General features: G+C 44.0%; 1 protein-coding gene across 5 annotated transcripts in view; it reads right to left on the bottom strand.

Moving 5' to 3' along the window:
- Nucleotides 1-7,749, bottom strand: part of NHSL1 (NHS like 1) — a 176,812-nt gene extending 169,063 nt beyond the window's left edge. For 3 of the 5 annotated variants that reach the window (XM_071740764.1, XM_071740766.1, XM_071740767.1), the window contains exon 1: nucleotides 6,694-7,746. In XM_071740764.1, coding sequence (XP_071596865.1) covers nucleotides 6,694-7,051 — 358 coding nt within the window. In that variant the 5' untranslated portion in view covers nucleotides 7,052-7,746. Of the gene's footprint in view, nucleotides 1-6,693 lie in introns of all 5 variants that reach the window. The other 2 variants (XM_071740763.1, XM_071740773.1) reach the window with 2 other exon arrangements.
- Nucleotides 7,750-13,411: the final 5,662 nt, after the last annotated feature.

Raw genomic sequence — 13,411 nt, 5'->3', positions numbered from 1 at the left:
GGTAGAAAGATTTTTTTTTCTAGCCTCTTCAGTGGAGTGTCATCCAGGCTCTCTGGAGACTGCCATCTAACCAGCCCAGAAACACATGTAATTACCATGTTTAATTAATCTTGTTAACAGTTCGGGTGGACAGCTTTGATCTTGCCTGCTGATAGCTAGTTTAGGACTACAAAAGGAACCAGGACTTTGCATAATCACCAAGCCTTCAATGTGCATTTTTTGATTCCTTCTGTTTCTCAATCTCCCTTTCTGCTTGTGCTGCACTGATAACAGGAACCAAAGCAGATGGCATCGTTTATCATGCTGTTTATTTGAAAGTGTAGGGGAAAAAAATAATAAAAACAGAAGGAAAGGGAAATTTCCCCTCCTTCACCCAGAAATACAGAGAAAGGATAGGAATTAGCGTAGTGAATCTGGCCTTGGCAACATTAAGCACAGTATCAGACAACTGATGGCAGCCAGTACCAACCACTTCAGAGAAAGGTGGAAGAATCACTAAGCACATGTGGAATAATATGCTCCCCGTCCTCCTTGAAAGCCTCATCTGACTCTCCACTGGTTAGAGGTTGGTTTAAACTCCAGGAGAAAGGTTGTGAGAAATTTCAGTGGCTTTCCACTGTGTTGTTTTATGTTTGTTAATAGGTTCACCCAAAAAATGCCTCTTCTGCAGAAACTTCATATTACCAGCTTAGGAGGGAAGCCCACAAGCCCAAGATTACTAGCTCACACTCAACCAAGCTGAGACTGTGCCAATACTAATAGGAAGAGAAACTTCTAAGGACATTTTACTGTATCCTAAAATAGCCAGGAACCTTTAAAATAGATCCTAATTAAAAACAACTAAACCCAAGTATGTTTAATTCATTAACTACCTCTCCTAAACACTGTTTTCCTGAATGATCAAACAAATTGTAAGACCTACAGAAATAAATGCTCATAGGTGGTGTATAATAGGTCCTGAGCAACGTACAAAGCAGCTCTAAATTTCAGCCAAAGAGTGTCAACTGGTTTGAAAACAGCAAGCCAAACCCTTAGCAAACTGAATTCAGCTGGAGCCTTGCCACTCAGCAGGACAACAACTTGGCCCACTGTCCCCATGGGAAATCTTTTTCTAACTCAGACTTTCTTCCTGCTTATTTCAAATGAAATCTCCTTTGGATCAGGTTGAATTTCCACAGATAATTAGTCTTGCACTAGCTAAATAAAACAAGAGTTATATTGCTTCTAAACAGCAATCTGAATAATTACAACAGGGTTAAAGAGAGATTTTTTTTTTTTTTCCTAGGGGAACTTGGCAATTAACTGTTTAACATGGTTTGAACTTTGGTGCTGAATCTTCCTATAACACAGCAAAGAGGAGAAAGGTGCCACTGTGCACAGTCACCTGAAGCACCTGTAGAATATCATAGCTGAGAGCTGTAGCTATCAAATACTGTTAGAACAGACTTCTGTTCCCCTGAAAGTCAGTCCCTTTTCACCAAAAATTCCTTAATATTTAGGACGCGGGGGTGTTTTGGATTCCATCCTAAATAGAAAAGTCAGTCCCTTTTCACCAAAAATTCCTTTAACATTTAGGATGTGGGGGTGTTTTGGATTCTGTCCTAAACCTTTTTCTAAAATTTTCTTCTGATATTAAAAGATGTGAGGTACCTTAGAGCGCTCTTCCCTTACATCACAAGCAATAGGAAGCCCAGAAATTCAGTTCATCTCCTGTCTACTGCTGATACTGTCTGAAATAATGCTCAATTTTGGTGGCTAGGAATGGAGGAGGGGTTTCCCTAGGAATAAGCTGAATAAAGCTTCCTGTTCGGCTAAAGCAGGAAATGTGCTCCAGTACTGCCTTGCACACAAAGAGTGGAAAATACTTACTAAACAAAATAGCAGGAGATGAAGTGTAAACTGGATTGTCCTTCCATCATGCAGACAAATGGAAAAAGCCATATTCCCCCACCCCCTAGTTCTTCTTCATTAATATGCTTAAACTTGGGGGAAAAAAAAGAAAAACATACATGCATATGTATACACATTCTGTATGCACATCAAATGTTTACACTGTGCCTTTAAAACCAAACACTGAAGGATTTTAAACAACAGCAACAAAACTAATTAGGAGGTAGCGTTTCCTCCCTCCCACAGGATCAGTTTCTTCTTGTTTGAAAAGGAGGTACAACTGGCCAAACCCCATCCTACTACTGGAGAAACCAAACCAGAAGCTGTCATTAGGTTAACCTCCCAACATTTTTCTCAGTACATCCCTTCAGAAATACTAAAAATAAAGAGCATGGAAGATAGAAGCAACAGCTCTCCAGTCTGTCGAACCATCAGGAGTCTCAGCAAAGAATAGCACCATCAATTTTTGCTTAAGTATCTACATATGGTAGAAAACAAATATTGATGTAAAAAACATGCTTCTTCATGCCCCATAAAAACAATGACTTTTTAAGACCTCACAGTATTTCCCAAGAGCTGGCCTTACAATTCACACAGGACTTCTCTGCTACCATTCTATGCCTCTTGATGAGCTCTGATCACTTCAAAGAGGCACTTGTCCTCACTCACTCTGATGTTTAAGAACTGAAAGTGATGAAAACTGGATCACCTAATGCTAGGTCACAGCTGCAGATGCAGCAAGTTGGGCAGGTTCCATGGTGTAAAACATATTAAGGCAGATGGATGCTGGAAAAATATAACAAAACACCACGCAAAACAACAACGCATGTAAGCTTAATGAAAACCTGATGAAAGACTGTTACAAGAAGTATTGAATCTAATTAATTCACCAGAAGTGGCTAGTGCAGCTAAACTAAGGTCATGAGTACTGCATACTACACTTGAATTTTATAAAACACCTGGAGCCATTAGTGCCTCCCACCACTATGAGTTACAAAGCAGTCATCAGCCCCATAGGTACATGCCTCATCATATTTTGATGCCCCTTCTCATGAAACTATACCCTGCTCATCATGCAAAGCTCAAATACATGTCAAGAAAGCATTTTACTAAATGGCCTTAAAAATACCTTTGCACTGAAACAGTCAGGCACAAGTTTCTCCACTGGGGGACATAAAGAGAAGCTTCTCTACCACTCTAAATGGAAAATTTAATGCAGTCAAACCAAGCCAGTGAACCCCAATGTCAGTGGCAAACTCTCAAAAAACTAAGTATGCAAACCAAGTATACATACAACCGAAATCCACCTTCAGTATCCTGCAGCAGACATGAAATTAAACTCCGAGTATGTGTGGCACACTAAAACCCTTAAGAAAGCAGGCCTCCCAGTTGAAGGACATGGCAGAAGTCCACTCTTGACAGATGAGAAAGTTTCCCCCTAGTAAGGCTTTCAAAGATGTAGTACCTACTGCAATGCAGCACATCAGTTTGCCACATCAGAAAGTTCTCTCACATGCAGTGCAGTGAACAGATACACTGGAACTACTGCATTCACAACAGGATACCTAAGAGCATATAACAGAAGAGAAACAGCAGAGATCATTCAAGACACATTTGCCTATCAATACTCCAAAATATACATGTCTCTGAGCATATGGATGCTACAGACACACATCCAAGGATGCACCATGCAACCAGAGAAGCAGGCACAGTCCATGACTGTAAGGAGTGACTGAAGGCAGAGAGCTTTGTTCCACCTGCTTTCCCTCCCTCACACCCCCACCCATGCTCAGCAGGGAACACACAGTAATGGACCTCTGCTATCTAAAGGATACAACATGGAAACTTCACTTTGAAACAAAAGGATGACAGAACACAAGTAACAACCCCCCACAATTCCAAGGAATGTACTTTCCCAAGGACCAGGGACACATGTAGCATAGCTTGTACCAGCTGCCAGTCCGCAGCTACTTCCCCATAAGCAGTTGTGACCTAGATTTTAAGTTTGCTAGTCCTCTTCTGGTCCCTTCATATAAAATCCATATTGAGATCACAAAAGTCACCCCGGGACCTTCGCTTCCAAGAGGAAACTATTGTTTGAGACCCACAAAGGGAAGAAAATCATTTATTCAAGTAGAAATTATTTGTAATTTGAAAAGCAGGTGTACAATGTCCCATTCCCTCAGCCTGAAAGCCAGAGCAAAGTACTCCAGTCATCTGATACATCATGCTGCATATGCCTGTGTACCACAAGAGATACAGTAGTTTACAAGAAAACATTTATGAGCAATAAGAATCTAGTCAATGGGAAAACAAATTTGTTTACAATCCTTGTTATTCTTACAGTGCCAAACCATCAACCAACTTTCTCCACGAAGCTTCTGTATCTTCAAAAATAGGAAGGAAAAATCCCCTTGTTATTGTTCCAAAACAAAGCCAGCATTATTAAACCCTTTTCTTTGTTTTGCAGATATTTTCCTTTAATGCCAGGAACAGGGTTAAACTTGCAGACAAGCCTTGATGGCTTGCATTATAAAAATGCTCAAGATTCTAATTGCAGCTGATCATCCCACTCAATCTCCTCAACCAGATTACAATATCTAGAAAGCATACAAGATCATTGATGCGAATGTATGTTCACCTTCATGTCAATAGGCTTAGCCTACACATCAGTTTCCTGACCAATAGGCAAATAAAATAACCTTCCTCTAAAAAAAAAATTAAAAAAAGAAGCTGTTTCATACAATTAAAAAAAGAGAAAAAAAAAAACACTCATTGATTCTAGTGAATGAGATCTCAGAAAAGTAAGTAGTAGCAGCAGCAATGCAGCTGCTAAGTAGCAAAATTAAATTTGACAGCAGAGAATGGCACTTACCAAAGAATTTAAAAACAAATGGAGAAAGTGAAACATGAGAACTGAGTCCAGTCTTGGGAATTGCAGCGACAAGAGCAAAGATCATCAATTGAAAAGCAATAATAGGCTTAGTTCAAAGAACTGAGTTGTAATTAAAAAGAAAGTAAGTAGCAAATGTATAATTTGTGCAAAACAATAACCAAGAGAGAATAAAATAATTACATGTCTAACATGTGACATTTCAGTGTTTGCCCAGTGCAGCACTAGAGCCTTATTTCACCCCTCCCTTTACATGCCCTGTATCAGTGTATGGTAATAATCTGCTCCCTACTTAAATTCAATATAGCTTCCTATCAAGCATCAATGTAATATACAGTCATACTGCAGGTATCTCCAGTAATAAAACATTCTCGTTTCACCTCTGACTACACTATGACATGCAAAACTAACATAACTATATTGACAGAAAATAATATACTTGTCTTGGTGAGGAAGAAAAGTTTCTTAAGGTGGTCAAGCAGTTACAAAGCACAAAAAGTCAAACTGGTTATCACAAACCTTTAGCCTCACATTTACAAATCACAGAAATAGCCTTTGGTGAGTGTGATGACAGTTTCCTCCTTTGGAAGAGCCTGATCTTTAAATACACCGTAAGGAATAATTCTTCAATGGAATAGGTACGTTACCTATATAAGTTTCATTATCTTTGATTCCATTCTGTTGTGAAAGGCCTTCTTTACCAGTTTTGTTCATAAGTATGCCATATGCAAAGCAGGCTTCCTGCTTCTATTGAAAACTATGGGTGGTCTCCATGCAGCAATCCGATTTAGGCTGCACTCACACCTTACACAGCTGCCACAGAAGTTGCAACACAGTTCTCTGGATTCCTGAATGTTCCCAACACATTGAGAAAGCTAAGCTGATGTTGCAAGACATTTTTCACTAACTCATTTTTCACTAACACACACAAATAAAAGTCCATGGAGCAGGTAAAATGGTTACAGGACACTTTTGAGAAAGTTAGACCAAGTTCAGAAAAAAAACTTTTCCTAGAGCTCTGTGGAGCTGCACCATCAGTTGATTCTGAGGGTCACGTTACAGGCTCGGAAACTTAACAAGAACCTCCCCATACTGCCACAACGTAGGAATCTGAGGCTGAATCCGTACCTCGCTGCTTATGCTCTGTATGAAGTCTGAAATACAAACTTGAGATCCGTTCTACTCACAGAAGCTCGGGAGAACCGAGAGAGATACAAAACCAGCTGCAAAGTATACCCAGGTTTCTGTTTACCGAGGTCTTCCCATGCACATACAAAAGAATTAATCAGGCATGCGGGCTGAACTGTCAGAAGCCCTGCTGATCCTAAGTCTAGCGCAAACCCAGCATAAACACATAAACAAACCCACCCAACCCTCCCTCGGGATTACAGCGCTATCTTCCACCTAAAAACCTCCCCGCGTTGGACGCGCTGACAGACAGACAGACAGCACCCCGCCGACCTCCCTGCAGACACCCTCTTCCCACCGTATTAGGTTTCTGCCGGACAGAGGCACTGGGAAAGCACCGGCAGCCACCGGCCCGACACTCCGACACCTCCCCGCCCGGGCGGCAGCCAGCGCCGGAGCCGCCGGGACGAAGCCGGGGGACGGGGTCAGCGGGAAAGGGGAGGGGGGAGCAGTACCGAAGTAGCAGCCGGCAGCCACCGGCGGGGGCCCCGGGAGCGGCCGCCGCTGCCGCCACCTGAAGGCGGGAAGGGCGAGGGGGGGGGGATGCTTAAGTTTCTCTCTTTTTTTGTTTAAACAAATAAATAAATAAAGCACACCCTGCCGCGCAAACTGACCCGCCACTAGGCTCAGGGGAAAGGAGGAGAACGACCCCCCCACACTCCCCTATCCAAGCCACCCTCTCCCACCCGGGTCTCGCAGCGGAGGGGAAGGGTGGCACTCACGGATCTTGACTTTGCGGTGGTCGAGGCGGGCGAGGAGAGCTTCCAAGGCGCCCAGGCGGCGCTGGAGCCGGGCGTTGCGGTGGCAGAGGGAATCCGCCTCGCTGAGGATCCCGCCGAAGATGTCGCCGGCACAGCGGGAGAGGTCGGAAAGCTGCATCAGCAGGGACACCAGCGCGTACGAGCTGACCTGCTCCAGCGTCCCGAAGAGCGGTACCGCACCGCGCCGGCGCCCGCCGCCCCCCTCCGCCGTCCCGGCATGGTCCCCCGTCGCCGGGCCGCCCCGCTCCGCGCCGTCCCCGCCGGCCTCCTCCAACCTGCACAGCTTCAGCGGCTCCAGGGTCCGCAGGGGGAACGGCATCGCGGCCGGGGGAAGGAGGGCAGCGCAGGGCACGGCGGCGGGATGGGGGCAGGGTGTGAGGAGGGGCGAGAAGCTAGGAGTCCCCGCCGCAAAAAGTCTTCATCCGCGCAGCAGCCGCGGTGACAAAAGTTCAGAAAGAGAAGGCAGGGAGGGACGGAGAGAGAGGGAGAGAGAGGGAGGGGAACAACAGCAGCAACAACAAATGAATGGGGGCGGGCGGGCTACACTCTCCGGGGCCGGGGCTGAGCCGCCGCCGCTGCCGCCTCGGCGGAGGGGAAACCCCGCTCGGAGCTCATGTGGGGGAGCGGCCCCCAGAGGAGGGAGCGGCCCCGGGAGGAGGGAGGGAGAGAGGGAGGAGAGAGAGAGAGAGAGAGAGATTGAGAGAGAGAGAGAAAGAAAGGGGAGGGTAGCGGGGCGGCCACCGGCGGGCGAAGGGAAAGCCCGCGTCGGTTCACCACGGCCGGGAGACAGGAAAGAGCCCGGCTTTCTCTCCCCGAAGTGGAGACTGGTGGGGGAAGGAAGCGTGGGAGGGGGACTAAAGCGCCCTGGATGCGGCCACAAAAGAAGAAAAGCAGCCAGAGAAAGAGAGAGGGGGAGGAAGAGTAGTAAGGGAAAGTAGGAAAGCCCGGAGCAGCCCCACCTGGGGAACCCCGCACCCTTGCAGGCACTTTTCTGCACGCACCGAACTCCCAACCCGGAAAGCGAGAGCTGGATAGAGAGGAGGGAAGGGAGAAGAAAAAAAAAAAAAAAAAAAAAAGGCTCCACGAACCTGGGAAAAGAAAAGGAGGCCGCCGCCTACCTGTGGCTCCCCGAACTGGAGCCTCTGCCAGAGACTCACCCTTCCCGGCCAGCCACGGCCGAGGTGGTGGCTGCTGGGACACCAGCCTCCTCCGGCCCTGCTGCCACTGCCCCCTCCTGCCCGGCGAAGGGGGGCAGGCAAGAAACGGGGCAGGGGACAGACTGCAGCAGGCTCCTTCTGCCTCTTCCCCTGCCTTGCTGCAGGTCAGGCCGGAGCTGCTGCTGGAAAGGAGTAGGAGAGCCTGCCTGGAAAACATGAGCGGCGGAGCGAGCACAGCTGTATTTGTTGTTTGCGCTTATTTTCTAGTAAGGTTGACACCAAGGGAGAAAAAGCAGAGTCTGAAACAGGGAGCATGGCATCGAGTGTCACAGCACCAAATATTGCCCTAGCAAATAATTCTAGGATGCACAGAAGGCCTCGGAAGCCCCCACGCTTTGCCCATGTAAAACACAACCAAGACTGCTCTGGTAGACTATTCCCCAGAGAACCAATTTAATCTACTAGCGACTGTCAACAGCTGCTCTTTAATTTTAATTGGGCAATGGCCTACTGGCTCTGGGATCCTGCTATATGATAGAGAGGAGCCCAATCTCACCCTACTGGAAAAGGGCCCTGGGGAAAAGTGATTCTGTGGTCCCCTCCTGCCCAGAGCCTTCTCTGGCTCCTGCTGCAGCTGCAGCTGATGAAGCTACATGGTGAAAGAAAGAGAACCAGCTGGAGAAGGAATGGATCCACAGTGCCTTTCCGCTAGCATCTCAGCAACACAGAACTTATAAACAAAATATTCTGCATCATGGTAATGCTTAAATGTAGTTTTAGCCTTGGTTATTTAGTGGAAATATGAAGAAAAAAATCCACTAGTACAGTTTTAGAAACTCCTTGGAGGAATCTGGGGGCAAGGCCATAAAGAATGCAATACAGACCAAAGGTTCAGTGCCACACAGAAGAGTTAAGATCTACAGGAAGCCCATTTAGGGGTGTTACTCATACACAAAAATTGAGCATCACTAATTCTTCTCCTACATTAAGCTAAAAAAAAAAAAAAAAAAAAAAGGCTTTTATCTTTAAATTTTCTGTAGGGAAAAAAAAAAAAAGGAAGGCAATGCAACCTAGTGTTAATAAAATAACAAACCCACCTTTCTTCAGACCTTGGTCCAAACAAGCTACTAATGGGTAACTGTGCAACTTTGGGATGCTTCCACTGATTTTCTCTTAGGGGCAATACCACTGAGCATATATATGCAGTATCTGTAAAAACTGATGAGAAGAGCATGGTGCAAACAGGCAACATACTATTTAATGAGGGTTTTAAGCACATAAGGAATCCTAAGCAATAGTCTTGACATGGGGAACCTGTCAGGATTGATTAACAGAGGATGGAAAGCAGTCATTCTTCCATATAGAATTCTTCTGTTTTTATTTTGGGACATAATGTCTTCATTAGTTCTTAGATGTGTTTGCTTGGGATAGTAGTTTGCTAAAAACTATGGCCTGTTCACTGACATGTTTTAATTGAGAAGAGCTTTTTTTAAGCTATAGGAGCATCACGGGGAAACCAAGTACGATGTGGACTTAAATATAAAACCCAGTAGGAAGAAAACAACCAAAGAGCACAGTTCAGATGTCAGCCAAGATGAGCCCATGGAATCATATCAGCAGGCACAGATATCATAAGATTGTGGGCATGTTTAATTGGAAATTGCTTATTTTTATTTTGAAGTTTTAGTAAACAGGTAGTTTAAGAAAGATACATTTACCCATCAAGTATTCTTTCTGAAAATATAGATAAAATCCTGATGCTGCAAATATTTTTGCATATTCTTACCTGTAAGCAGGTGAAATATTTAAAACAGGTTTGAGTGCAGGGAGAATAATCACAAGAAATCAAAACTTTAGGCAACACCTAAATTTAGCATAGAGCCCTAGCTACTGTGAGAGAGCAGAATTTCACTGCTACTGCAGACTACTTATTTTACTGGTTGCTATGTTTGCAGGCTGTAAAATGAACTACTGTGACAGACTCAATATTTCTGGTGGGAATAATGTCTCATAAAAAAGAAGCTCCGTTTAGAGCTGTCAGTTAAACCAAGCTGAGAAATAAATCTGAATTTTAAATGCACTGATGTTCTTGACAAATTTGAAGTCTGTATGTTTAATCCAGAACAATAATTTTCTCTCATTAATTTGCTTGGGTCTAATTTTCTGGAATGGGATGTTCCCACCCCAGAAGTTATTTTTTTGTTTGTTTAATCTTGACTACTCAGAAAAAGACAGGAGTGGAAAAACCATAAATACTAAATGACTAAAATGTTACCACTTGGTTAACTGAAACCAGCAAAGGGTTGTCTCAGAACTTGTTTCTTCCCATGCAAAAAGGAAGGGCCATAGGAAGGGCCATAGAACTTACACAGTTGGAGATTTAAAGTATTCATCAGTCCAGAAAGGAAGCATTTAAAATTTCTATAGCAGAAATACAGAATTTCTTAGGGATGCTCCCTCCCCAGCTACCCATGCATACGTTCCACTTCAAGGTGCTATGGTTGGAAAATGTCTCCTTTTCTGGCAACACTATGAAGATGCTCCTGACCCTTTTATTATACCCAGGTAGCCACCACCAGCTGGGGGGGCAATGCCTGACAGGGAAGAGGTGGTGACTGCCCCTGTGCCTCTCCCTGCTTTCTGTCAGGCTGCTGCCCTTGATGAGCCACACAGCTCTGCACATTGACATCAGTTCAGTTTGTGGCACTCGTGGTGTGTGAGTGGGGGGAGTAAAGGGCTGCTGAGGGGCTGCTTTCTCTTTTTTCTCCGTTTCAGAAGGTCTGCAAGCTTGGTGGGTAGCAGTTGTCTTTACTGGTGCAGCAAATCCTGGCAGAGCTGTGAGTCAGAGTTCTGGGTCTCAGTCCTGCAAATACCTTCAGTCAGGAGTGGGAGATCCTGTAAGAAGAGGAGCAGAGTATAGACAACCAAGGTGCGAAGGCAGAAGGCAGACAAAAAGACAGCAGTGACTTTACTGAATATTTCAAGTCACTATTGATTTCATTTTTAACGTAAGTTGGAGGTTCACTGTAAAATTCATTACATCTGGATTGTAGCTTTCTTCAGCACTATAAGCATCAAGTTAAATTACCAAATTAAGGACATAATAACTTTCATCTTCTGTTTCAAGAAAGAGAAGACAAGTCTTGTGGGGGCTACTCATCACCTATAGTGGAATGAATGTTTTTCTTCCCTTGGCTTGTTTCCAGAATCTGTTTGAGCTCTCAGAGGCAAATGGCAACCAGTAGTATAAGAGCCACATCACCAATCAAGGAACATCAAACAGCTTTTCCTCAAATTGCAGTCATGTGCCAAGAGCATAGTTCAGATAGTGGTAAACTGGGATCACCAGGCTCATCCATTGTATCTTAGTACACAGATTCAAGGTATTTGCCTGTGTAGGTTAGGAAAACCCATCCACGTTGATACACAGGAAGAAATATCAGTACAGCTGAGGGATGGAGGTGGAAATTTTTTTGTTAATTTGGAAAGCTCTACTGAATGTTCTGAGAACATAGTCAGCTTCTGTATTTTTTAGCTACTGTGGCTGTTAAGCCATGGAAGTTTGGTGGATGTTTAAAACAAAGGCAATTCTGCAAGAGAAGGATGTTTTCTGACACTTCATTCTTTCTTGGTTAAACAAAAATATGTGGATGCTCCTAGATTTGTTGGGACACTGGTCTTTATTAAACCTGCATAAAATAGGCATAAAACATGAGTAGATCTGACTCCTGACTAAGTTAGACAGTACCAGAATTTTACCTATTTCTTTAGTGGTCTGTCCCTCATGACTGCATATTTTGTGTGCCTAATATGAAAATTAGTAAGTTATCAAATTAATTACCACATGAAAAATAGCTGTTTTGTTGTCTCTCTTTAAATTTACACACCACTATGTTAGACTGAAGATCACTTTTGCCTGATGGTGCAGCAGAACTTTCAATTGTCACTTTTCTTCCTGCTTACCAGTGCCAGGAACTGGTATTTTTGTGTACTGGAATTAGGAAGGACCCAGCATGGTTTAAAAGCCTCCCTCTTTGTCCAGAAATAGAATCTTGTGGATATTCTTTTAAAACTTATAGCAAAACTTCTCTGATAATGACCTGTCATTTCTCAGAAAAAGGTTTCTTACTAAGTCCTACTTCTCTAGACATTCACCATTTCAAACTTTTGTCAGCTGCAACCTCTTCTTGTCAGGTTTCTCCCTGGGTCATGCAACTGCTTGAAGCCTGGAGCTCAGCACCCTTTTCTGTTTAGTTCTGTAATATTTTTGCTGATTTTCTTCACCACTAAAGAAAGGCAGAAGTCTAACTCCAACACCTTCATCTCTGTTATTCAAAGTACTTAGCACATGCATCCACACTTCCATAGTAGATGAATTTAACATTTTCTTGAGGACTATCTTGAAAGTTAGTGATTTGGTACACCAATCCCAGTGATTTTTCTCTCCCTGTTCTCTTTTCTCAGTCCTCACATTAAGCTAAAACTATTCTTTGAGTTTGTCCATCTTGTGGTTTACACCTTGGGATGTTCTGCTAGCTGGTCCTCGAGCTTCCCAGAGGTACAGAGCCCTACATATTTACACAAGCGCAAGACTCAGCACACTGTGTTCTGCCAGCATAAAAACTCTCAAAGACTTTATCTTTTTTCTATCTTTACACAGCTGTCTTTGAATAAAAGCCATGCTAGCAATGGTGCAATGAAACACTCAAAGCTAACTGCAGTAGGAATGACACCACAGAGGAAGCAGTAGTTGTGATAGCCTTAGGATATGATTCAACAACACACCAACCAGGCATAACAGCCCTTTGCCACTAAAAGAGGAGCCCTTCCACCCCTGCTTCCTTCCTTCCATTCCTGCTCCCAGATGCAAGGTCTGCACATTGCTCTGCAAGCCTCTGAAGACCTCAGTATAGAACTACTGCACTTCTGCTGTATTAAAACGAGGCAGCTGGATCCGATGAAGACATTGCAGGAAAATTTAGTCTCACTGTCTGCACCTCAACACGGAGGAGTTTGTTGTACCATTCTCAGGGGAGCAGAATTGTGAGGAAAAACTCTAAGTTGAGAACAGAAAAACATGCAAAAGCCTCTGAAAGCATGACTACAGCAGTACAGCCCCCTCAGAGCTGAAAGCACATAGTGCTTTATCAGAGGCTTTTGGTCCTTGTGTTTGGTGGACAACAGAGCAAAGAGAAGGCTGCCAGACAGTATGGTAGAGTGGGACTGAGACACAACCCAAATCTTGGGCTTCAGTTCTTGGAAATGGAAACAATCCCAGGCTGAATCTGTCTATAGACAAACCAAGTTGCTGAGATATTATCTTGATGTATTAAGAATACTACCCCTGGAGTTATCATGCCCATTTTCTTCACTTGGTTGGGGAGTTTTCTCTGTCTTTTAAGACAGTGTATTTGTCCCTTCCACTTCCTCTGTGGCAGAAAAAAAAATCTGGTATGGTCTCTTTTTTTTAATTTATAAAGTGTTTAGATTTCTACTTCACAAGGACTTAAGTCATCTAAATA

Source organism: Heliangelus exortis, chromosome 3 (genome assembly GCF_036169615.1).
Source record: "Heliangelus exortis chromosome 3, bHelExo1.hap1, whole genome shotgun sequence".
Lineage (NCBI taxonomy): Eukaryota > Metazoa > Chordata > Aves > Apodiformes > Trochilidae > Heliangelus > Heliangelus exortis.
Note: the sequence above shows the minus strand (reverse complement) of the source record. Positions and strands in the feature narration are given on the sequence as shown.